This window comes from Hipposideros armiger, unplaced genomic scaffold, assembly GCF_001890085.2.
Source record: "Hipposideros armiger isolate ML-2016 unplaced genomic scaffold, ASM189008v1 scaffold_141, whole genome shotgun sequence".
NCBI classification, from domain to species: Eukaryota; Metazoa; Chordata; class Mammalia; order Chiroptera; family Hipposideridae; genus Hipposideros; species Hipposideros armiger.
In genome coordinates, this window is record NW_017731491.1 from 2,901,657 (window position 1) to 2,929,426 (window position 27,770).

At 38.4% G+C, this 27,770-nt stretch overlaps 1 protein-coding gene across 2 annotated transcripts in view; it reads right to left on the reverse strand.

The window, feature by feature from the left end:
- METTL16 (methyltransferase 16, RNA N6-adenosine) overlaps positions 1 to 27,770 on the reverse strand; it is a 67,103-nt gene that overhangs the window by 25,102 nt on the left and 14,231 nt on the right. Inside the window, exons 3-6 of one of the 2 annotated variants that reach the window (XM_019650501.1) lie at positions 18,533 to 18,732; positions 13,463 to 13,603; positions 11,709 to 11,824; positions 8,419 to 8,561 (exon numbers count right to left, since the gene is read on the reverse strand). In XM_019650501.1, coding sequence (XP_019506046.1) covers positions 8,419 to 8,561; positions 11,709 to 11,824; positions 13,463 to 13,603; positions 18,533 to 18,732 — 600 coding nt within the window. The remainder of the gene's footprint in view (positions 1 to 8,418; positions 8,562 to 11,708; positions 11,825 to 13,462; positions 13,604 to 18,532; positions 18,733 to 27,770) is intronic. The other variant, XM_019650502.1, reaches the window with a different exon arrangement.

The window sequence follows — 27,770 nt, forward strand, 5'->3', positions numbered from 1 at the left end:
CAAAATACTGATTATGTGGGGACATTTTTACATTAAGCATTACTTAAGTAAACAAGAAGAGAACAGAAGCAAACAAATGCTGAGTTAAGTTACAAGTGACAATAACAAAAATTGTATATAACGTATTTAGACAAAAAATAAATTTAGCAAACAAAAACAAGCCCAAAGGAACTTAAAAAAACAAAAACCCACTAAGCCTCTCCAATGATTCAGTGCCGTTATACATTTGGAAAGGGGGTGACAGAGAAAAGTCTCACTTGTGATGCTCAGAATACAGGTCACTTATTCTTAGGGCAGAAATTAGTTAACAAATAACAATAAAAACAAGTATACCTGAAACTAATATAATGTTGCATTTCAACTACACCTCAGTTAAAAAACAAAAAACCCTAAAAAACATGTATTGTATAAACACCCTCCCTCACCATATTAAGAGAAACTATAAAATCTAGAAGGAACCTGTATTTTAAGATGCCCTCACCTGCAAATAATTTAAGGCTATTACATTAGTTTCAACAGAATATGAAATCAATTTCTTCTATAATAAATACAAATCCAGAAAAGGGAGTGTAGAGAAGATGGAATGAACTAGCTAAAAAGATAAAAAGACAAAATTTATTTCTTCCGATTATTCTAAAACATTTGTGAAGTATACAATTTATATGGGATTTCTCTTTAGCCAATGAAAGATTAACTACTATGGGAATTACTCTTCCACCATAAACAACTAGGAAACCGACAAAACATATGAAACAATTGTTTCCCAGACATTGGACAACTGCAGTGAAGACCTCTAATGTCAGAGAGAGAGAGAAACTACGTGAGTCCTGTAACTGCCAGAGCTTATTGCTGAAGGAAATTTCCAGGCTGCAATGTAGGGAAAGAAAACTCAAACAGAGCCCAATAATTTTGCTGAATTGATGAGGTAGAAACTGGAATTCAGAGAGGCTGAGGCAGTAAGCCTTTGAATAGCAAAATACAAGGAGCTGCATAAAGAGATAATTCTGAGCATCTGCAGAGGAGTTCCCTGGAATATTTTGCAGAATAATGATCTGCACATGTGGGGTGGAACTCCATGGGGCCACGGAAAGAACTCACTCCCAGAAAGCAGCAAGCTGAACAATTCCTGGAGTCCAGACAGAGCCAGAACTAGTCTGTGGTCCTACTAGTGAGAGCAGAAGGCCCTTGTCAATAAAAGGGGTATCTAGTAAGAGAGTTCAGGACAGAATACTACTTTGTAACAGGGCTAGAGGCTATTCTAACATGTACCCTAATGAAGCTTAAAAGCAAGACTCAAAAAATCAAACTGATCACAAGTAACTTAAGAAAGCATCAGAACAAAGTCCAACACTCTTTTAAAGCAATACAGTGAAACACATCACCTCAAAACATAATACCTGCAATGTCTATCATCGAATAAAAAATTACCAGACATTAAAAGCAGGAAAATGACTCATAACCAGGATTTAAAAAAACAAAACACCAATCATTAGAAACAGGCCAATACTTATTTCACTTAGCATAATACCCTCTAGCTCCACCTATGTTGTTGCAAATGGCGAGATTTTGTTCTTTTTTATGGCTGAGTAATATTCCACGGTATATATACCACTTCCGTAGTTAGAATATCAAAGACATGCTCAGGCTGGGTCCTTTGCCATCTCTAAGAATTGGCTAGCACAGGAAGGGGCAGTATCTCCATCCAGAAATATTTTCAAAGTGTCAAAACATCATAATACACAGAAAATTAAAAACATTTATAAGACAAAGCCAAACACAAAAATCTACATTCTGCATGATACCATTTATATGAAAGTCTAGAACAGGCAAAACTATTTGACAGTATCATCAGTGGTCACTGGAGGATGCGATAGGGTGGGGACAGGCTGCACAGGGGCACCAGGGAACTTTTTAGGGTGGTGGAAATGTCCTGTATCTTGACTGTGGGGGGTGGTTATATACACATTTGTCAAAACTCATCAAATCATATACTTAAAATTGGAGAATTTTACTGTATGCAAGTTATACCTCAATAAAACTGATTTAATATATAAATTTCCAGATGCGATGTATCTTATACCTTCAAATAAAAAGAATAGTTAACAAATGTTTTGCACATTTCTTTCTTGTTTATAACATAGCTTAGTTACACTAGCAATACATACTCTGTATCCTGTGGTTTTCAACAAGCATCACACAGTTACTCCTAGGTCGTTTGACATCCACCTAATTGCGTGTTATTATTATTGTTATTTTTAAAAGATTTTATTGGGGAATCAGGGAGGGGGAACAGACAAGTTGCTGTCCTTTTGTTCTTCAATCTAGTTGTGGAGGACTTTGCTTCACTGGCCCATGTTGGTATTATCACTGCGCTCTTCCCGGGTGAGGCAATCGCTCGCCGGCCATTGGACAGCCGCTCACCGCAGCTCACGAAAGCTTACGCCAGCTGCCGGCCAGCCCCACCGTGGCCTACGCCGTTACCAGTGACTTACTGCAGCCCAGCTCCAGGTCGAACTGTTGTTCACCATCTTAGCTGTAGAGGGCGCAGTGTCACTGGCCCCCATGTGGGATCTGAACCAGGGCCTCCTGCTCAGAGCTGGCATCCCAAGCCAACTCCTAACCAATGTGCCACTCGGCCGGCCCTGCATGTTATTTTTAAAGAGAAATTTCAGATTAAGGAGATGTGTATTCAATATTTATTTGTTTATATACAAAACAGCTCCTATGAAGGTGAATTTTAAAGTGACTAAAATTTTAAGTAACTTTAGGAGACTCTAAAGTCACATATTAGGCTAAAACTACATAAAACTGCCATTTTTATCAGTTGAAAACTGTTAAAGATTGTCAATGTCATATGGTTCAACCTAACACATTAAATAAAGTATTAATTGTACAAGTATGACCAATACTATTACATTGCTTTAGAAATAGTGTGCATTGAGGGCTGGCCGAGTGGCTCAGTTGGTTAAGAGCTCGCTCAAGAGTTTGAGCTCTGAGCAACAGGGTCCCCGGTTTGATTCACGGCCTGAGCTGAGCTGCCGCTGAGCTGCCAACAGGTGGCAGGATGGCTCAGCTAAAAAAAAAAAAATTTTTTTTTAAATAGTGTGCATTAACCAATATTTTGTTATCGTTGTTTGTGGATTCAACAACATTTGACTGCCCCTATTTTGTTTAGTCAATCCTGTTTTCCTTTGAAAATACAAAGAAATAATTGTTCTACCTAAACCACTTTAAAGAAACCTGGGTAAATTTACTTGGAGCATAATCAGTTTCATTTGGTGGTTTTAAAATGTTCGGAAGAAAAAGAATATGATCTGTTTAAAAAGATAGTATATAAATGGAGAAACCAGGAATTAAAAGTCTTTGGTATGTTAGGAACAAGATGAAGAAAAAGAAATTAAGACTAATTGGTGCTCACATAGTAACAGTATAAAATAGGTTAACACCTTTCCTTTAAAATTAGCGTTCCTGAACAGATTAGATCAGTCAGCAGAAACCAAGAAATGGCCCAAAACAGAGACAAAAGATACTATAAATTTCCTCAGGCAATGAGGGAAAGCAAATATTTAATAAGTAAGGCTTCTAATAGTTAAATGTCATTGGTACTTTATGCTCATATTTCTTTAAACCCTTGCTATAAGGTGAATCTTTTTAAGGTTTAATCTCATCAATATATTTACTATTTTTTGCAACAGTTATGCTTCTTACAGAAAAACCATAAGTAACTGGGTGTATTAAAAATTCTGTGTTAACTTCACTTAAAAAAAATTGCCTACCCAATAGATCCTAGTTACTCTCAACAGGCATCTTGTGACAACTAATCAAAATCCAAGGAGAAAAAAAAAATGAAAAGGAAGCTCTAGCTACCCAAGAGACTCTGAACCCATTATACTATTTTAATGATGAAAGAAAGCAGCACTCTACTCATTACAGCATTTAGCAATTCCTCTAAAACAGGTTTCAAGAAAAAGAATTCTGAAATAATTTCAAATGTACAGGAGTTGCAAGATTAGTACAAATGATTGTGGTATACTCCTCACCCAGATTCACCAATTGCTCCATTTCCTCGCTCTATGTGTTTGTGGTTTTTTCTAAACCATTTGAGAGTTAGATACAGACATCATCATGCCCTTTTAACCCTAAATATTTTGACATGTATGTTTCAAAAATATGGGCATTCTCTTTCATAACCACAGAACAGTGATCATATTGAGAAAATTTAACACCCATACAATATTATTACTGGAATACAGTTCATATCCAAATTTCACCAATTATCCCAATAATGTCTTTCATGACAATTTTTCTCCCTTGATGCAAGATCCAATCTAGGATCATTTACGTGTCAAGTCTCTTTAGTCTCTCAATCTGGAACAGTTCTTAGGTCTTTTTTTACTTTCGTGACCTTAATATTTTTGAAGGATAGTCTGACAAAATCCCTAAAGGTGGTGTGTCTGTAGTTGCCTCATAGTTAAGATTCAGGTTATCGCTTTGGGCATGAAGAGCAGAGAGGTGCTGTTGTGACCTTCTAGGGGCCTCGAATCAGGAGGTGATCACCTGGTCAAAGTGGTATCCCCCAAGTTTCTCCACTGTAAAGTTACCCTATTTCTCTTTGTAATTATAAGTCATCTGTGGGAAGATACTTTGAAACGATGTAAAGGCCCTGTTTCTCTTCAAATTTTCCACTGTTAATTCTTCCACAAATCAACTATTACTATAATGAGTGCAAAACGATGTTTTTTTTTTCTAACTTCATTATTCTTTATACACTTAGTTGGCATTCTACTATAACGAAGAACACCTCCTCTATCCCCCTAATGTATTTCACTTGCTTATTTTATTCAGTGGGTTGTAAACCATTATTGTCATTATTCATTCTGAACTTATACTACCCTATATATGACTTGAGTTGGCTCCTATGTTCTTTGGATATTGAATACTGTAAATGGTATTAATCCAATCTTATAGACAAGGAAAATGAAGCAGCTTATCCTTTTAGAAAGGCAAGTCAAATTCATAGAACTGGACAGTCTTTCAGCTAGAGAATTAACTAAAAGCTCAGCTGCAATTGTTCTTTGCAACTATTACTTCTAGTACCCCATAACTACACTAGTACCTAGTTTAAAAAAAAACAGTTCGAGTCCAGCCTGAGCTGAGTAGCCACTGAGCTGCCAACAGGTAGCAGGATGGCTCAGCTAAAAAAAAATAAACAAACAAAAGGGAGGGGAAGCTCTACATTAATATGAAATAACAAATTCCTGTAACATTTCCTTTCAACACCATGGACCTTAGCACTTAAATCTACTGGATTCCCCAAAAACGTCAAGAGTTAAGATGATCCTATTTAATATTATTATTATTAATTACATCAAATATACACTCATTTAATTCTATGACTATCCTATGAGGTAGCTATTGTTATCCTATTTTACCAATGAGATTCACCAAGTTTTAAACAAAATTTAAGTCAAAGAATCATATTTCAAAAAGCCCAGATTACTAAATTTATTGTCCATCATAATTACGTGGATTACACCTCAATCTAAGAAGTATCCATCATCTGGCAGGGGGTAGAGAATGGAAAGTAAAACACAAAAAGAGGGAGAATGGGTGAAACCAGTACTAAGTGGGAACTCTGTTAGATACAGATCTCTAGTACCCAGAAAAATCATAAAATCACTTCCATAAAGGGCATCAGCTATAGACATACTAACCACTGACAAGAGTGGAATCTAGGCCATGAGGAGTTTGATAAAGTCTGCTAATTTATTTAGAAGGTTAGGCGAGTGAGTCTCTAAAAACGAAAATGATATTAAGTAAGCTCAAATCACAGGTACAAAAAGTGAACGGTAAGAATGACAAGCACTTGCAAATTTTCATCAATGATAGAATGGCTGTCTAATAATGTTATATGTCAATTATAGCTCAATTAAAAAAAAAGTTGTCTAATGAAGTCCTATTGCAGGCTGGGCTGCTGAGGCTGCACAGGGTGGTAGAAAGAGCACTGGACCAGAACCAGGAGATGTTGGTCCCAAGTCTCTAATCTGTACAACTAAGAGGCTGCACAATGACCCCCACCAACGCCTCCCAGCTGCAAAACTCCTTAAGATACAAAACTGCAGCTGCTACAGGTGAGGCATCTTGGGTGCCATCACTGGAAGCAGTCTAACAAACTGAACTTATTTCACCATATAATGTTACAAATTTTGCTTCGTTTCCACACTTCTCCAGGAACAAGAAAAAAAATCTAGAGGGATAAGAAGCAGATGGATTAAAATACTTGTTTTTAATCCCTTATTTTTTGGAGCTTCAAAATATAGTTTCCACAGCATGCTAAAATTTGAGAATTGCACAGTGGTAAAAATATTATGTCAACTACACAATTATGCAGGAGGACATGAACAGGTAATATGTACAAATGAAAGTGGTCACAGTATGATGTGAAATTGTAAACAATATTTGCAAGTAATACTCTTTCAAAAAACATGCTTTATTCTAGTTTCAATAAAAATCACTTCATTTCTACCCTTTCTTTTATTGTCCCTCTCAACTTGCTTGAGTCCTAACACAGCAGACAAGACTACTGAAGCCTGTTTTTAAATACATCATTAACGAGGTAGGTAAGGTTGACACCAACCTTAAAATAGTCAACTCTCAAGAAACATGACAGGCTCTAGCAATTTATCATTCCTAGCAAACATATACCTTTCATTCAGTTTGGGGGCTGCCACAGAGCCAGGTACAGGCAGACTTGGAAAATACTGATCAATTTCTCTTTCTTAGATGGTGTTCCTTTAAAACATATTTTTGTAGTTCCAATGGGACTTTGGAAATAATAGAAATTTACTGTTAAATGCCTCTGGAAAACAACCTTCCCCATTCTCCTGGTTAGCTCCAGTCCCCTAAAAAGCTGACAGATGCTGAAATGGTCACATGGCCCTGGTTACCTCTTTTCATGAGTTTCAGGCTCTGCTACCTTCTTTAAGTTCATTGTACTTACTCAGATTCTTCTCAGTGCTCAGCATAACTAAATCTCATTCTTCTTCATACCTTAATGTATCTTTGAAGGAATCAATTTAAAGCAAACATTTATTAATCTTTTGGCTTCAACAATGTGTAAATTTTCTAAGACAGACCATCCAACAATCCAGTTGCTTTCCACAAATATTTAAATAAACTCACACTTAACAAATTAGGATATTTGTTGATTTTGGAATTGGCTTTTTTCTAAAAGCTGCAGCTTTAAACACCTATAAAATCTAAAAAAAAAAAAAAAGAAAGAAAAAGAGTCTTCCCTATTCAGCAATTCTGCTTCTGGGAATATATCCAAAAGAACTGAAAGCAGGGTCTTAGGAGATATTTGCACACCCGTGTTCATAGCAACATTATCCACAATAGCCAAAAGGTGGAAGCCACCCAAGTGTCCATCAACAGATGAATGGGATAAACAAAATGTGGTGCAGTCATACAATGGGATAGTCTTCAGCCTTAAACAGGAAATTGTGGCACACACTATAACATGGATGAACATTGAGAACATAATGCTAAGTGAAAGAAGCCAGGCACAAAAGGACAAAAACCATTATGGTTCCACTTACATGAGGTACCCAGATTAGTCGAATTCTTTGAGAAAAAAAGTAGAATGGTGGTTGCCAGGGGTTGGGGGGAGAGGGGTATGGGAAGTTGTTCCGTACACATTAAAAATGGATAAGATGGTAAATTTTGTTATGAGTATTTTAGCACAATTTTAAAAAATCTTCTCTATGTCCCAAAGCTAAATCGTACGGTTGAAAGCCCCTTTTAGTTTTGAACTACCGCATTATCCATCATTTGAACTACACTTGGCAGGGTGAGAAGTCAAGCAAGACAAATAGCTCTTTTTGAGTACCTTATGCTGCTTAATAATAGGTGTGTTGTCCAAAATAATTAGCTTTTAAAAAGGAACAGACTTAACTCTCCTCTGGCACTGGTTAGTGATCTCAGTTTCCCTTCATTAAGTTCTTGACAGCTCAATGTCCTCACATCTGTCATTGTTTGGGATACTGATGCCAAGAACATAAATTGCTTCAAGGACTAGGCAACAAATTTATTCTGGTTCATGGGACAGATCTGAACCCATCTGTTTTCTAATCAAAAGCCATATTTGAATCAGTTTTGTTCCATCACAGTACCGAAATGAAGACAATACGATCATATGGTATTTTCCTCCTTTCTTTCCATGTAGTCTAGATTACAGGAAATGCAAATAAATTAAAGGCATGAGAGCATCCTCAGAAACAGGGTCTTTACAGACGGCTACCTTTTCAGTTTTTATGTGTTTATTCTTTAGACCACTGTGATTACATGTACTCTAAGTGACATGGTTTTTTTCAGAATTACACAGAGGGAAAATACTCCATATTGTAATAACCAACTTACCTTAATCTTTTTTTAAGTTGTAAACTGTCATGGATAATTCTTTTAACAAACTCTAATTCACCTCCTTCTGCCATGATCTCTGTGATACCTCCTGTGTTTACAGAACTAGGTGGAGGTCTTCGAGGATTTCGAGAATTTACTCCCTGAACAACAACAAAAAAAACCGTGGTGAAACATTTTTACACCTGAAGACCAAGTCTTCCACTACAATTGAGTTCTAAGTAAGAATGCTTAGACGTAATTTTAGTTTCCAAATATCATGCTAGATTTAGGATTTAAAAATCAAATAATCATTGCAATATTACATTTTAAACCACCACCTTCCCAGGGTCTTTTACCTTCCAAGTTTGTTTGTGATAAAACATACAAAAATTTTCTGAAACTTTTTCTTTATGTTTTGTCTTGGTATCATGCACAGAAAATACTCCACCCAAAGATTTATATAAATATTTACTTGTGTTTTCTTCTAGTACTTTCATAGCTTTACCTTTTAAATTTAAATATTTAATCCAGTCCTACCTCACACCATATGAAAAAAATAACTCAAATGGATCAAGATCTAAATATAAAAGCTAAAACTATAAAGGTCTTAGAAGAAAACATAGGAGTACATCTTCATGACCTTGGATTAGACAATACTTTCCTAAATATGACACCAAAAGCATAAACAACAAAAGAACAAATAGATAAATTAGACTGCCTCGAAATTAAAAAACTTTTGAGCTGCAAAGGACATCATCAAGAATGTGAAAAGACAACTCAGAGAATGAGAGAAAATGTTTGCAAATAATACATCTAATAAGGGACTTGTATCTAGAATACACAAAAAATCCTTACAATAATAATAAAAAGAAAAATAACCCAATCTTTAAATGGGCAAAGGATTTAAATAGGCATTTCTCCAAAGAAGAATTACAAATGACCAAAAAGCACATGAAAAGATTTTCACATCATTAGCCATCAGAGAAATGCATATCAAAACTATAGTGCGATACCACTTTATATCCATTAGGATGGCTATAGTCAAGAAGATAGATGATAAGTGTTGACAAGGATGTGGAGAAACTGGAACCTTCATACGAGTACACGGCTGGTGGAGGAATGAAAAATGGTGCAGCCATTTTGGAAAATGGACTGGTAAAACACTGAGTTATCATATGACCTAGTAATTCCACTCGTAGGTATGTATCTAAAAGAAATAAAAACAGGTCCACACAAACACTTGTACATGAGTGCTCACAGCAGCATCTCCAAAAAGTGGAAACAACCCAAATGTCCATCAACTAATGAATGGATAAGTAAAATGTGATTATTTCCATACAACAGAAAATTATTCAGAAATAAAAAGAAATGAAGTACTGATAGATGGTACAATATGGATGGACCTTGAAAATACATTACTTAGTGAAAGACCTTGTATTATATAATTCCACTTATATGAAATGTCCAAAACAGGCAAATCCATAGAAACAGAAAGTAGACTCATGGTTCCCTAGGACAAAGGGGGCTATAGAGAAATTAAGAGTAACTGCTAATGGGCATGTGGTTTTTTTTTGGGGGGGGGGAGGAGAGCGGTGATGAAAATGTTCTAAAATTGTGGTGGTGGCTGCACAACTCTGTCAATTTACTAAAAATGATTCTACCTTTTAAGTGGATGAACTGTATGGTATGTGAATTATATCTCAATAAAGCTGTTACAAAAAGATACTTAGTTCTAATGCTAGTAATACTGTATTTCTTCATCTGGATGCTGGCTCCACAGGTGTGTTCACTTTGGAAAATCCATAGTTTATATTTACGGCATTATGGCATGTGTACTTTTATATATCTCAATGTTGAAAAAAACAACAAAAAAACTCCAGAATGTGACTGTTTTGTTTTAGTTCTTATAATTTATCTGCATTGAAGGCTAAAATTTAGATTTTTTTTTTTTAAAGATTTTATTGGGGAATTGGGGGAGGGAACAGCATTGGGGAATCGGGGAAGGGGAACAGACAAGTTGCTATCCTTTTGTTCTTCAGTCTAGTTGTGGAGGACGTTGCTTCACTGGCCCATGTTGGTACTGCGATCATTGCATTCTTCCCGGGTGAGGCAGTCGATTGCTGGTCATTGGACGGCTGCTCACAGCGGCTCACGGCAGCTCACACTGGCTGCCGGCCACGCACAGTAGCTCACGGCAGCCCACTGCAGCAGGGGCTGCAGCCTACGCCGTTGCCGGTGACTCACCGGAGTCCAGCTCCAGGTTGAGCTGTTGTTCACCATCTTAGCTATAGAGGGTGCAGCGTCACTGGCCCTCATGTGGGATCCGAGCCGGGGCCCTGCTGCTCAGAGCTAGCACCCCAAGCCAGCTCTTAACCAATGTGCCACTCAGCCGGCCCTAGATTTCTTAATCTACTTTACATTCCAATCTAGAACATTGGTATTGCTAATAAATTTCTGTCCAACTTGCTCTTCTTAAATAAAAAAAAAATTTAATCCATCTGGGATTTATTTTGTTAAGAGGTATGTAAATGGTACTTTTAGGGCATATAAGGGATTCTAAAAACAATTTATTCTTTCAAAGCTTTATGCATACACACCCCCTCATTTCCTTCTGATAAATATTACTCACTTTCTATTAATAGGGAATTAACTACATAAAGGAAAACTTGGTTTAAATCAATATTTTATAGCATTGACTTTTTTAATAGTTTATTGTTTTTATCCAATGTATATCTCTTTCCATATTCATAAGCAAATATATTTTTCATTTCAAGTTGGGAAGACTAAATCAGACATGTTTACTATCAAATGATAGATGGCAGTAAAAACAGTGACCTTCCTCCCTAAGCCAATAAGCCCAATGCAGAAGCAGACTGTGACCTAAGTTGGTCCCATCAGAGGAAACCCAAATGTTTAATGGTTTGGGGAGGAAAAGAGCTCTCTCCTCATCCTCTCCCCCTCCCCAATATTACTCTGGCACAAGAAAACCAGCCCGAGAACGAAAACAACCAAGGGCCAGGTCAGAGCCAAGAGAAACCTGAAAAAAAAAAAAAAAGCCTCAGCTTTGAACTACTATGAACTCCTTGATCAAACTGTTTCTGAAGTCCACACTACTACTGGATTTCTCAGCTAGATAAGCCAACAAGCTTTCTTGTTAAGTCAGTCTGAATTGGGTTTTCAGGTGCTTGATACCAAAAGCATCCTAATTGATACAGCTTCCAATATAAAAGTTGCTCTTTGCTTTTACTTTTGCAAACATGGTGAAATTAGATAAATACTCATTTACTTTAAAGCAGAAGATATCTTACCTTGGCTTCCAATTGATTGGCAAAAAAGGGAGGATTGCACATGCAAAAGTCATAGATTATCTCAGATTCTTCTTTAAGAGCATCCATCAGGAGCGTCTTCTGTGGTACTTTTACCACTGGGAGAAAAAACACAATTGTTAACTAATATTAATGCTGTGGCAGTTTTCAAATATGTCCAAATTCTTTGACACTAGTCCCCTCAAAAAGTGGAGTTTGATGTCCCTCCCCTTAAGTATAGGCTGCACTCACTGACTGCTTTATAGGACAGAAGATGATGAAGTGTGACAGGGTGTAACTTCTGAGGTCATAAGAAGCAATATGGCTTCCTCCTTGTCCTACCTCTTGAATTACTTGGTCTAGGAGAAGCCAGCTGACATGCTGTAAGGGATGGTCAAGTACCCCTTAGAAGAGATCCACATGGCAACGAACGAAGGCTTCCTGCCAATAGCCATGTAAGGGAGCTATCTTGGAAGCAAATCTTCCAGTCAGTTCTTCAGATAATGGCAGCCTCAGGAAAGACTCTGAGCCAGAACCACCCAGCTAGGCTACGCTCAAATTCCTGACCCACTGAGACTCCTACATAATAAATGTTTATTGTTTAAAGCTGCTAGATTTCGGAGAAATTTGTTAATACAGGAATGGATAACTAAAAAAGAAAAAATGCATTAACAATTTTAGTATCTCTCCTTATAATGATATGTTTGACACTAGTAAGAAAAGCCTATTTCTTCCATAAAGAAACATGAAGTCTCTTTAATAATAAAAAAAATAATAAGCATAAAAATAAAGTAACTGATCATTAAGGAAATTTGAGTATTTGTAGCACAATTCCAAGTACCGAAATAAAAAAGGAGGTAAAGTTTAATCAACAGTAAGTAGGATTTTCTTCCTTTTAAAATCTTGGTGACTAGGTTACTTCTAATACAGTTGATTCTCATTATTCGCAGCATTTGAACATATATTTGTGTTCTATAAAGTCATCACAATCACTGAATTAGTGAATACTGAACCAGTGGCTCCAAGGACACATACAGGGCTAGGTAACTGCGAGCCTCTGGTTCAACATTTTTGCCAACTCATCACTATATAACCTTATTTTATGTACGTTTCTGTTTAAAGACGCCTCATTTAGTACATATTGCTGATTCATTAACACTGAACTCACAGTCAACAATACAGTACTCTAACTCAGGTCTGAATGAAGCTTATCTCACACATGCATTTTCTCTCTAAGGCATATCACAGCCTTCCTGAACTTAGGAACGCTGGACAGCACTTAAGTTTAGGGACCATTTTGAACAGCAAAATCACCAAGAAAAAACAAAAATGAAAAAAAAAAAAAGGTACTAAATAGACCATGAAAAGAACACTTGTTTATAGCACGAGAGTTGAAAGAAGAAGGCAAAGCACTGCCTTGTTCATCTTCAGCTGGGAACATGCACAGCGGGTGACTCTGCATGTGTCTGTGGATGACCACAAAAGTACCATGAGTATTGATTTGGGGCTTAAAAATCAATAACCCCAAGTAGGCAAATCCACAAATACAGAATCCATGAATTATGAGGATCTACTCTATTTACACTATTTCTTTCTGAATTAATTCTGATAACAAAACAGCAAACTCAGTTACAATGTACCAGATTTTTAAAAAAATTACCAAAGTTTGTATATTAAAGGAAAAGATAATGAGATGTGTTACATTAGACAGACAGGTTAATAAAGCTTAAAAGAGTTATTTATTCTGTAGAGCTAACCTTTTATAAGATCAGATAAGTTATTCTGTTCCACATTTTTCTTTGCATAGTTGAAGCACATATCATCTACTTCTGTTGCAAGGAAATACCAGCCATTTAAGGTACTTCCAAGTAAAGGATAGATGCAGGATGCCCCAGTACCTAGTAAAATGAAAATTTAAAACATATTGCACATGCCTAAGGAAGAGGTGAGAATAATAAGCAAAAACACCATTCTTCTCTTAGAATGTTTAAACCACAAGCTGGTGCCTGATTATATACATACTGTGGCTACTGTGTTCTCTAGTCTTTTCATATGTTTTAATCTTACCTCATAATTATATTCAAATTTCCTAGAGGATATAAATCATGCTGTCCTCTTCTTTTGTATGTTGTATGTAAAATGAAATGCGCATAATTGGCTGGTGATCAAGGAATAATACATGACTGATTAACTGAAAATTGTGAAAACATTTTGTTTTATAAAAAGTCTTCATTTTAAATCTCACACAAAACTTGATTTTCCTAAAAGAAATCAATGCTATTTGTTAAAACACCACAGTGATATCTTAAAGTAGATCAATGGACATCCAGTCTCCAAAAGTAGGGAAAAAAAAAAGGTACAAAATATTTCTGATATCATAAAAACATCACAAAAACCACCCAATTCCCAACATATCTATAAGCTGTTACTTGAAGAAAACCAGAAATAAAAACATTTTTTAAACTAAAGAGGGAATTCATTTCTTAGATGTGGAGACATGGAAAGACATTTGATCCAGATCTAAAACATCAACCATTGACTTGACCCACCATAGTTTCAAGGGAGACATTAAGAAGCAAATGTTCCAGGCAAAAACTACTCTTTTTTTAAAAATTGGGGAATTGGGGGAGGAGAACAGCCAGGTTGTTGTTCTTCAATCTTAGTTGTGGAGGGCGCAGCTAGCTCAGCTCCAAGTACAGCCGTGCCACGCTGCTCAGCTCAACGTGCTGTGTTCAATTAGTTGTGGGTGGGGTGGGCGTAGCCACCATCCCAGGCAGTAGTCGAACTAGCAGCCTCGTTAAGAGGGCACGCTCTATCCCCTGAGCCATCCGTGTGGCAGCTCAGCCCAAGGTGCTGAGTTCAGTCTTTAGTTGCGGGCCGACGTAGCCCACCATCTGGAACAGGCAACCTTGTTAGGAGCACGTGCTCTCACCAACTGGGCAGCTCAGTGGCAGCTCAGCTTGGGCGCAGCTTACTGGCCCATGTGGGAATTGAACCAGTGACCCTGTTGCTCAGAGCTCGCACTCTTGAGCAAGCTCTTAACCAAATGAGCCACTGGGCCGGTCCCCAAAAACTATTCTTTGACAACTAGGGTTTGGTCCTAAACTTGTATGCAGAACTCCTCACCATGGACTGAACTACATATTAACTACAAATATTGCTTTTACGATCATTGACTAATCTTGGCCAATAAGATCTTAAAAAATATATTCAAGAGAAGAAAAGCCAGTGTTTCTCCGGAAGGCCTACAGAAGTCAGCCCATACCAGCCACTCCAGGTTTGCTTTCCCCTGGCCACACCTTGGTGCCCGTGTAGCCTTCTAAGGATTTGGCAGGAAGCGTGGAGGCTAGGGATACTTCTAACCCAGGAGAAACCCAGGCTCATCTAACTGCTTTCTCGTGCAGTATTCTGAACGGGTTAGTAGAAGACATTACAACAATGATGGTCAGAACATTTAAGCTCTTTGACGGTCACAGGGATTGCTACACTTTCTATCAGGTTTACCTAATAGCATCCAGGCCCGAGGCTACTGGACAAACACCTACCTGGGGATGTGTGAAGTGGTGAAAGAAGGGGTGATAAAGGATGCTCAGGCTCCTCTCAGAAGCCCCAGTTACTGAGCCCCAGCTAGCCATTTTGGGAAGCCAGAGTCATTCAGAATAAGGACATTTAAGTAGCACTTTCAGCTCCGTAGGAAAAAATTCCAGACCAGATCTCAGGCCCCTGATTCTCACACAACTGCCCCTTTCTTCATATTTCGAATTCATTTAAAAGAAAAAAGAAAAAAAACTACACTTTTCTCCAGTTGTCTAACGATCAGGTACCTCCAAAGTAATAAATGCAGGTAAAAGACCTGCCTTCCGCCAAAAACATCAAGTTTCTCAACTCTGAAGACCAAAAGACTTGCCTTCTAACATCCCAGTCCCCTCAGAAAGCTGAATGATATTTTTAAATGGGTAATAATCCTTTTAACGATAAATAAAATTGGAACGTGTATAATCATAGAATTAGAGCAAACTGATGGAGTCTGGGGGAAGACTTTATATAAAACCCTAATTAGAATGAATGTGATTTTAGCTCCAGTGCCCCTTACGAAGAAGTAAAATCCATTAACCTCCTATATCCCCAAGTGTTATTTTAAAAGGTTTGGGGCATAATTAAAATAAATGAGTACCAAATAGGCTGTCAAGCTTTTTAGGTTTTCTCTATATCCCATCAGCCAATCTTCTGCCATGAACATAAAAGGGCTGAAGTTTTTGTTGAACCCCTTTATTTTTATATAGTGCTTAGGTCATATGGAGTGTTTGGAATTTTGAATGTTGAAAGACTGATGTATTTACCTATCAACATTCAACAAATTATTTGTTAGATACCTACTACATACCAGAAATTTTGCTAGGCCTTGGGATTTTATGGTAAGTAAAAAAGTAACAGGCTCTGTACTTTGCAATCTAATGGTAGACAAAGACATTAATCAAATCAGACAAGTGAATGCTTAGTTAGAAACTAAACAATCAAACAAACAAACAAACAAACAAACAAACAAACAAACAAAAAAAGCCACAAAGGAAGAAACATGGTTTTCTAAAGCTAATAATCAAGGAACCTGTCTTACGTTAAAAGGTGAGAGGGCCGGTTGAGTGGCGTGATGGTTAAGAACTGGCTTGGGACACCAGAGGTCCCTGGTTCGGATCCCACATATGAGGGCCAGTAACACTGCCCTCCACATCTAAGATGCTGAACAACAGCTCAACCTGGAGCTGGGCCGCCATGAGTCGCCAGTGACGGCGTAGGCTGCAGCCCCTGTGGCAGTGGGTTGCCATGGGCTACCGTATGTAGCCAGCAGCCAGCGTGAGCGGCCAGCAGCTGCAGTGAGCAGCCGTCCAGAAGCCGGCGACTGATCTGCCTCGCCCGGGAAGAGCGCAATGATGGTGCAACTTGGGCCAGTGAAGCAACGTCCTCCACAACTAGACTGAAGAACAAAACGACAGCAACTTGTCTGTTCCCATCCCCCCAATTCCCCAATAAAAATCTTTAAAAAAAAAAAAAAGGTGAGAGAAGGCTTTCCTGAGAAAATAAGGCTTGAGTAAACAACTACAATATTAATGAGAATAAGGTGAAGGTGGGGAAGCTCTACTCACAGGAAACAACATGTAGAAAGGCCGGGGGTCAAGGTGCCTCAACAGAAGAGCTAAAGAAAAGTGCAAAGCGCACGAAAGAGAAGCACCTAAGAGGAGGCTTAGAAGGCCTAGGTCAGAGGGCAGGAATCAGACAATGGAAATTCTCACAGGCCAAGTCAAGGTTTTGGTGTTTATCACAAAGCAATAGGAAGCTATGAAAGTATTAAAGATATGATCAGATATGAGCTGAGACATGCTTTTTGGAGAATGGGATGGAGGCAACACAGTGGGTGAGAACAGAGTAGCTGAGAAGCTATTTTATAGACCCGGAGAGATAATGGTGACTTGGACTGGGATGGTGGCAGTGGAGATGGAGAGAAGTACATGACTTAAGAGAAAATCAACAGGAAATGGTAATAGACATTCTCAGTGAGGATGGGGAGAAGTAAATATCAAGGATGACAGGGTGGATTGTGGTGGACTCACTGAAACAAGAAACAAAGGAAGAGGACCAAGATTAGGAAGAAAGAATATGAGTCTGGTTTTGGACATGGCAAAGTCTGAGATGTTTTTGAGATATTCAAGTTCCTCACATATATGGGACTAGAGCTCAAGAAAAGTAATCTGAGTTGGAGAAATATATAAATTTGTAGGTTATTTGTATGGAAATGGAAAATAAAGTCATAAAGGCGGATGAAATTGCCTAGAAGTAGGGTGCTGAATAAGAAAAGGGCTAAAGACTGACCTGTAAGGATTAGCAATATCTAGTGGCCAGACACAAGCAAGTAAGTCTGGAGGGGAAGAAGAGTGACTAGAAATGAAAGAGGAAACCCAGAAGAGTCTGGTGTCATGGAAGCCAATGGAGAAGGTGCATAAAGAAGAAAGGAGCAGTCGGTCAATAAATGCTGCTGAAAAGGTCGTGTGTGCTGAGGACTAAAAATGCATGCACATGTTGAAGTTAAACATTTACTACTAATAGGAAATTGTGTTTCCTATTAACTATACTTTATTTAGAAATGGGGTCAGAGTTTTTAATTCAGTTTTTCTCATAAAGGACTGGTAAAGGTCACAAAATTAAAATAAAAAATTAAACCCTATCAAATGAAAACATTGGCTATAACAAACATACATTTATAATTTTAAAAACATACGCTGGCTTCATTTCCTTCTGTATATCCACTTACACTCTTAAATGAATCAAACTGGGCTGTCTTCTCTATTGTAGAAGTTTATAATTAAGAGGACATCTTACTTAACTCGATGACTTTTTTCCCCCCTCCCTTTAATTTTGGATTCAATACCCTCTACGAATAATCATCTAAGAGGTTCCTGAAAGTATTCAGGCCCACATGATCTTTTATTAAATAGCCATCCCTACAAAATCCCAATATCGGGTCTACGTGACTAACATCAAATAATTCAGTGTAAAAATAATACATAGACACAGACATCAACGTGGTAATCTGAAAAGCTAATAAAACAAGAGCCTCACTTTCATTCTCTCTCTTACCCCGCTGCTCCCTGTTTGGTGCTGACAATCCCTTCTCAAGAGAAACCAATGGCAGAAAAGCCCAGGTGTTGCAAATAATATCTGTAGCCAGCTTCTTTCACATGACAAATATCCAAAAGAGAAGTTCACAAAGAATTCAACCTTGCAAAATTTATGAAACTTAGGTTTAGCCAAAAAAGGAATTTAAAACCATATACCTATGTCAATTCCTCTTCGGAGAATACTTTTGTCAGAGTCCTGATGACCAATCAGATCTTCCACCCAATGAATATAGTTGAGCCTCAAGGGAACTGTGGGAATTAGTCTCTCCAACGGAATATCAATAGAAAGTCCAAAATCTTCCTTTAGGAGAGTACAAGTCAGAGCTCTGACTGCTTCAGGGTCTTTAAAATTAAGACTGAGGGGTGGAGAAAAAAAAGTAAAATTGATTAGTAAGACTCGCTATGCTGTGCAAGCTCTATGGCAGCCAGTCAATACCAAACACCCATTTGAATTTCCTAGGAGATCACACATAATAACTGTGTAGAGTACGCAGCAGAGTGGCATATGCAAAGGGGTGTCCAACACTCTCATAGTATAGGACAGGCAGTACACATATCCACCCCAAACACTGCATTTTCATACATGAAGCACAGAGGACAAGAGTGCCTCCATTCCAATCCCTGCCTCACTGTCTCCTTACTTAGTTATGTAACTTAGGACAAGCTGAGCATTGTTTCTTTAGCTGTAAAATGGGAATAATGGTACCTACATCCTAGTGCTGTGAAAACCACTTAGCATAATAATGACTATTTTAGAAATGCTGGCCATTTTTACTATTATCAATTAACATGATTTGACATTAGCATTCTTTGAAAATCAAACTTATAAGTGGACAGAAAGCAGCAAAAATGTTTAATAATGAAAATAGGATGAATATACTTAAATATAACAAATGTTACAGACATCAAATTTTAAATGTGACTATTTTTAGCAGCTATACTGAGGTATAATTTACATACTATAAAATTCACTTAAAGTATACAATTCAATAGTTCTTAGTATATTCACAGAGTTATGCAACCATCACCACAGTCCAATTTTAGAGCATGTCCATCACCCCAAAAAAGAAACCTCATGCCCATTTGGAAGTCATTCCTTGTTTCTACCCTCAGTTCCAGGCAACCACTAGTGTCCTTTCTGTCTCCATAGATTTGCCTTTTGTGAACATTTCATATAAACGAAATCATAAACTATGTCTTCTTTTTGTCTGGATTGTTTCACTTAACCCAACGTTTATGAGGATCATCCATGGTGTAACGTGTATCAGTACTTCATTTTTTTATGGCTGAGTAATGTTTCATTGTACAGATAACCACATTTGTGGTTTGTTTATCCATTCGCCACCTAATGGGCTTTTGAATTGTTTCTACTTTTTGGCTATCATGAATAATACTGCTATAAATATTCACATACAAGTCTTCATATGAATGTGTTTTGATTTATCTTGGGTAGATACCTAGGAATGGACCATATAATATATTTAAGTTTAACTTTTTAAGAAACATGTGCCAATGTAACTATTCTGATGATGAAGTGCTGCTAAAGTGAAAATTTTAAAAAGAAAGCCAACAGATCATATTTATAAATAGGACAATGAAAAGAGAGCAGAAAGCTAGTAGATGGGACTGAACTACGAAAGGTAAAAAGAGCTTTAGAACTGTCTGCTCAAAATTCTGGTCTAAAGTTGTACGGTCAGACAACTGGCTATCCTCAAACAGCTTTTGATCTGTCCAATCTTCTTTTCTGTTCCATTCTGGGTCATCAAATGCCTAATCATTTTGAAAAGCTCAATACCCAATGCTTGAGTGCCAAGATAGGAGGAATGCTCTATCCACTAGGTTACCATGGAAAATTCAGGCAGGTGCCATGAACCCAAGCTCCTCTATTACCCACAGCAAAAATGTTCTAGTGTGGGAGTTCAGAAACTTAGACTCTTAATTTTGGAGAAATAATATAATCAAATAAAGTCATGTGGTTAAAAAAAGAGATGAAAAACCAGATCATGCAGTGTAAAGAAAAAAATGCAATCAAAACACAGTATAAAACAAATGTGAACTGAATACATGTAAATAGTAAACTCGTATTATAAGACTCAGATTAGACCATAACCAAAATTAACTATAATAAAGTATGCTATAAACAAAAACTACGAGTATGTCTAAAACAAAGTGATCCAGATCCAAGATGGCGGAGTAGATAAACACTGGGCCTGTCTCTTCCCATAAACACATTAAAATTACAACTAAATTATAGAACCATCAACCTGGAGAACCATCTGAATTCCGGCTGAACAGAAGTCCTATAACTAAGGATATAAAGAAGAAGCCACGTCAAGACTGATGACAGAAATGATGCTCAGGAGAGTAACTTAAGAGACCTAATAAAAGAGCTGCCAGATGCCCACTATGGCCTCCTCAAGTACCTGTGCCAGTTCTTGACAAAAGTAGCCAAGCACCATATGCAGAATTGCATGAATGTCCACAATCTTGCCACTGTATTTGGATCCAATTTCTTTGAAGTATACTTTTGTTTGGTGACTTACATGGAAGAAGTAAAGTGTGCCACCTGGGCTTGAAGACATGAAAGAACAAGAAGTCTGCAACATGATAATGGCTAAAATACTAGAAAATGATAATACCCTGTTTGAAGTTGAGTATACAGAAAATAACCAGAGGTGTGAAAACCGAGCGAAGCTCATCATAGTAAAAGTAGCCAGTTGTAAGAACTGCTTGCCTATCCTTCTAACAAAACACAGATAGAGACATGCAAAAACCAGCTCCATACACCAAGATCCCACAGTCTAGGAGTAAACGGTCTACTCAGGCTCACAGGCTCACAACCAGAGCTATCTGATGGCGTTCCTCAGGTCAGTGAAACTAATTAAAATTTAAAAAAAAAAAAAAGTGATCCAAAGATTGAAAATTAAAGCTTATGCAAAAGTATACCAGTCAACTTCAAGTCAAAAAGAATTAGCAGTCAATATCCTATAAGGAAAAAAAATAGCATTAAATGAGATAAAGAAGAAACTGCAGGAACGGTAAAAAATACAAAATGCTGGAACAGAGTTGGGAGAACAATAATGCCAAAGGTAACTGACTTTACATTTAGCCAGGAATTGATGATCTTTTAAAGACCAGTTTCTATAAAACAGTAGAAGTGGAAATTTATTGTGTAAATACATGCTAGCAATGAAAAGTCTCACTAAAATATACTGTCTATTTAAAGGGGTATTAAGTCTATTCCTAGACATCAGAAGTAGAGAAATATTAATTTTGTCATTTGTGGGTGTTGATAAAAGAGAGCTAATCCATGGGCAAGCAACTAGGAACCCATTTCTGCTTCACTCAGTTACACAGCAATTGCTTCAATAAATTTTCACATTAAAAAAAAAAGAGTTGCACTACCTTTGTATTTCTTCCTCAATTAAAAGCAGTATACACTCAGGTTCAACAAGCTAAATGATGTAAAGCAATGACAAGATATGGAATCTATAAAAACTTTATTTCATTTTTAATTCTAACAAGAATATTATATTTTTACTCCTATGAAATCAGTCAGTCAAGCATGTGAAAAAGACAGGCCAACTCCATTTCTTCAGTGACACAGCAATGAGAGTCTATTTTTACACATGGAAAGAAGTTCACATCTGAGTACCATACTAAGGTATTCAAGTAAATTTACATTCTTTATTCTATAATAGTCCCATCTATTTCTAAATTTCATTGCTAAACACAGAAAAGAAATATATCCCAATATGTCTATGTTCAAAGCCTTAAAATCTGAAATGTAAAATTTCAGAATTTTTCTATCAAAGGAACTACTGGGTTGTTGGAAAAGTCATGATGTATTTTTGCAACAAAAAACAGAAAAATAGGTCATGACTTTTCCAACAACCCAACAGATACCTTATAAAATAAAGTTGAACAATATTACCTAAAAGCAGTACATATTGACTTAATTACTGTCCTACAACTTCTGAATGTTATTTTGCACTGGGATTTTAAATAAAATTGTGAACATCAGGGATTGTGAACTCAAATATTTACAAAGTGCTACTCAAAATGCCAGTCCCTGACAAGTCATGGAGTTTGGGCTAGAACGTAAATTAAAACACGGAAGAAAGTCACGCAACCAAAAGGTCTGCCAAAGTAAATGTGTGGTGTAAAGTCTTTATCTCTGTGGAGAGTAACAAAGAGTTTGTGGCTGAGCAGCCAATTCAGTGACCACACTTTCAGTAGCACTATGCCAGATGACACCAATGACCATTTCAAAGGGTATGACCACCACTCCGTTCTAGGTAATAAATGTCAAGTGGGTTTGCCTGCCCAGTTTTGTCATATCTCTAAAATTCTCAAATGAACCAGCCACCTGTAATTTTATATGAAATTTCCCCAATTCCTAAAATCTATGTGGGTAATAAGCAACTGTAAGCCTATACAACTCAGAGGCTGACAAGCTGTACCCCCTATTGTAAATAGAATTTTTTTAAAAAGTTGGGGTACTGGGCCGGCCAAGTGGCTCAATTGGTTAAGAGTTGGCTCGGGAGCACGAGCTCTGAGCAGCAGGGCCGCCAGTTCGGTTCCCACATGGGCCAGTGACGCTGCGCCCTCTACAGCTAAGATTGTGAACAACAGCTCGACCTGCAGCTAGGCTGCCGTGAGTGGATGGCGACAGCGTAGGCTGCAGTGGGGCTGCAGTGGGCTGCCGTGAGCTACCATGAGTGGCCGGCAGCCAGCGTGAGCCGCCATTAGTGGCCGTCCAATGGCCGGTGACCAACTGCCTCAGCCAGGAAGAGCGCAATGATCATAATACCAACATGGGCCAGTGAAGCAACGTCCTCCACAACTAGACTGAAGAACAAAAGGACAGCAACTTGACTGTTCCCCTTCCCCGATTCCCCAATGTTGTTCCCCTCCCCCAATTCCCCAATAAAAATCTTAAAAAAAAAAAGATTGCTGGGGTACTTGGCCACTTCCACACTTTAAAAGATAAAGCATAAAAATGTTTCATTCTCTTTGGAGTTATATAGAATAGGTTAGAATTTTTAAGAAGCGACAGCTAGCATTCATTCCTTTATTCATTCAGCAGATATTTATTATGTGTCAGCTATGTGCCAGGCATTGTGTAAAATGCTGGAGATATTGCTGTAAGCAAATACAGACATAACCTCTCCTTTCATGAGGCTGACGGTCTGGTAGAGGGTAGGTATTACCTCAAAAATCACTCAAACACATGTAAAGTTGTCACTGTGACAAATGCTGTAAAAGGTAGGTACAAGGTGCTATGAAACCTACGTAATAAGTGGAACTGCCTTAGGAAGGTCGGAGAAAGCTTCTCTGAGGAGGTAACCGAGCTAAGAGCTGAGAGTAGAATAATAATTAACAAAGGAAAGAACCAGGGGAATTGAACACGGCATTCTAGAGTCTTAGGTAAAGAAAATCGCAGGTACAAAGGCCCTGAGGCAGGAGAGAACTTATGGGGAAGTCCAGGGACTGAGAGGTGGCCAATGAGTCTGAAAAGCAGAGCGCAAGGTAAGCATGCACAGTTCAAGATGAGGCTGAAGAGGTAGAATGGGGCCAGACTGCGTAGGGCCTTATAATTAGGGTAACCACATAAATTTATCATCTAATCCGGGACTCTACTTGAAAGTGAAAGTTAAAGGTATTATAATCACACCAGAAAATTATTAAGGATTTAAATCGGGTATGGAATAAAGATGGCCTGAGTCGAAGCAGAGATGCTCATTAGAAAACAACTGTATTTGAGTTAAGAGGCTGGATAAGGGTGGCAATAACAAAGGTAGGGGTACGTGAAAGGAATTAAGAGATATTTAGGAGGAAAAATTTACAAGATTTGGCAATGGATTGATATGTGAGGCGAGGGAGGATGCATTCACCGATATCTCCTATGGGTCTGTATTGTTCAACAGGATAGGCAGTGCCAGTCACTGAAAGTGGGGACTCTGGCATAGAATCATTTTTGAGGAGCAATGTCATAATTCTGAGCTGTACCTGAGACACCTAAGTGGAGACATTGAGTAAGCAGTGATCTCTAGGTACAGAGCTCAGAAAGCTGGTCCGGAGAAATAGACGTGTACGTGATCTGCAAGCCAACAAGTGAGGCCCTGGCATAGAGAGTGCGTCGGGAGAAAATACATGGTGAGAAGAAAAGAGCTGAACACTAAGCCTTGAAGACCCCTTTAGTGGCTGTAAATACGATCATTACAGAGGAAGTCACAAGGAGACAGAAAGGGTGGAAGAAGGAAAACTAGACGAGAGTGGTGCAGTGCCAAGGAAGCCCAGGGAAGAGGGTGTGTGTCCCTGAAGGAAAGCAGTGTGAGAAGAGTGACCTGTTTTTCAGAAGCCAACTGAAGAACCGAAACTGGACGGAGTGACGTGAGATCACTGGAGACCTTTTCAAGAGCTGCTCTGGTAGTGGTAGAATTAGAAACTACCTTGGAATGAGCTAAAGATTAGGATGCTGTGAAAAAAAAAAGTGGAGATAGTAAATACAGACAATTCTTCAAAAAGCTGAATTGTGTAAGGAGAAGAGAAATGAGGCCACGAAAGTGAAAGGGTTCATGGAGGGGTTTTATTAATAGTTTTTTAATGGAAGACTTAACCATGTTTAAAAATCAATGCTAAATCACAAAGGCCGCATATTATGATTCCATTTACATGAAATGTCCAAAACATGCAGATTTGTAGACAGAAAGCAGATTGGTAGTTGCCCGGGTCTGAAGAGAAGAGAGTGGGGAGGGACTGCTTAATGGTATGGGGTTTCTTCTGGGGTGATGGAAATGTTCTGGAATTAGACAGTGCTGTGACCACACAACTGAACCCTATACTTTAAAACGGTGATTTTAAAACGGTATGTGAGTTATAGCTCAATTTTTTTAAAAGTCAAAGGGAAGAAGCTAGTTGACAAAGAGGGATTAAATATCTGCGAGAAGGAATAGCAGACTATAAGGTTCCTCAGATGAGGGGAGGGTATGAGTCCAAAGCACAGGAGGAGTATTTAACTGAATTCAAATATAATAATAATTAATAATAATAATTGGTGTTGAACAGAACCAAAAACCAAACCCATTGACTTCTGTTGTATTTTCCACCAACTTATTCCTGTCCATGATTGAGTTTAAGAATTTGTAAAAAAAAATTGACACCTCCATGGGTCAAATAAGCAACTAGATAATAATGTACAAAAGCAAAGATCCTGGAACAGTAGAAATGTCCATTACAGATAACCCTAAATTAACCTAAGAACCCAAAATTCTCCCTGCAAAATAGTAAGAAACTACCCAGATCAATCTGTTAAATGCAGATCCCTGTCCTAGTTAAAGGTTTATATGTATTCACTTTGATGGACTAGAACATACGATTTACTAATAAGGAACGATGTCTTTTTTTTTCTTCTTAAAGATTTTTATGGGGAATTGGGGGAGGGGAACAGCGCTGGGGATTTGGGAGAAGGGGAACAGACAAGTTGCTGTCCTTTTGTTCTTCAGTCTAGTTGTGGAGGACGTTGCTTCACTGGCCCAAGTTGGCACCATCATTGCGCTCTTCTCGGGCGAGACACATCAGTCGCCGGCTTCTGGATGGCCGCTCACTGCGGCTGCTGGCCACTCACGCTGGCTGCTGGCTACACACAGTAGCCCATGGCAACCCACTGCCACAGGGGCTGCAGCCTATGCCATCGCCAGCGACTCACGGCAGCCCAGCTCCAGGTTGAGCTGTTGTTCAGCATCTTAGCTGTAGAGGGCAGTGTCACTGGCCCTCATATGTGGGATCCGAACCGGGGCTCTCTGGCGTCCAAAGCCAGCTCTTAATTAACCAAGGCGGCACTCGGCCGGCCCGGAACTATGTCTTAATCACCAAAAAGTACAAGACATCAAGCAGAGGCTGCTGTAATGGAAGAAAACAAGCTGAAAAATCAACGAAGAGTTGATTCTTAGGCTCTATTAGCAAAATGAGTGTTTTTCTTACTTCTAAGAAAATACAGACACTGATCTGAGGGTTGGAAATCTTTTTGTAGGGCAAAGTCTAGTCATCCGACTTTACTAGTTAAATATCTAGGTCACTTCAGTGCCCTGGGACAGTAAAAAATCCTGAACACAGGCAAGATCTCCTTTCACTCTCATTTCTGAGATCACAGGGAGGCGCAGGAACTAAAATTAGCTCTCACGTGGAAATTAGCAATTTATTCCATCAGTCTTTGTTGTTTGTTTAACACATCCAGCTTCACAAAACAGCCTATTGTCAACAGGCTCATATTAGATTTTCCCAGAATGACTTCTGCTCTGCTGCTGCTGAATACATTATTACTATTATGGATGGCATTTGGAAGGACACACCTGTGACCCATGGTTAAAATATCAATCATTCTAACACCGTGGAGGCTGAACCTGATGTAACAACAAAAGCTGAAGCCTCCCCGCCTTACTTCAACATTGGTATCTAGTCAATAGATCTTCACTGAATTGCTTAAAATGGTACAGTCACAGGTATGACAAAGACCTTCAATGCTGGGTCTGGTTTAAAAACAAATCAGTTAAGTGTCACACTCTATTCAAAATCAACTGACAGGGTTTGGATAAACTGCAAAAATGTCCCCATGGGGCTAGTAACTGTAAAAAGCACAAACTAAAATCTAATTGCAGTGGTCAGGTATGATTATAACAAGTAGTGACGGGTGCAGGGAAGAAAAACAGAGAGAGAGATCACACCAGCCACCCTCATCACCTTATCCATTACGCCAGGCTTCATAACAATGAGAGTACCTATCATTTACTGTCCACAAGGTGCCAGTCACTTTGCATGCATTATTGCTAACCTGTACGACAACCATCCAAAGTATGGCACCCTCTTTTATCCCTCTTTTTTAAAAGAGAGGAAAATCAGTCTTAGTAAAGCTGAGAAAATTATCTAAAGCCTCACAGCTGGTAAGTGCCACACTCAAGACTGGTCCTTAGGATGACTGACTCCGAAGTGCCCCTCTTTCCATACCACACCCTGCTTCCCTTAAGAGTTGAGCAAACAAATGACATGTCAATCCATCTCAGATCTAATGTTTTGTCTGATATTCCTTTTCCATCATTTAGCTGGGTTTATATTTGGGCCATTCTTTTGCATACATCTCGTGGAGTGAAATAAAAAGCTATTAGAAAAATAAAGAAATCCTATCAATTCAGACAATCATCAACATCTCCCACCTAAGTAAGTAGGAACGGGAGGATGTCTAGGAGCAGCTAGGTCATTTACACTAAAAAAAAGAACATCTCGGGCCGGCCCAGTGGTGCGATGGTTAAGAACTCGCTTGGGATGCCAGAGGGCCCCGGTTCGGATCCCACATATGAGGGCCAGTGACACTGCCCTCCACAGCTAAGATGCTGAA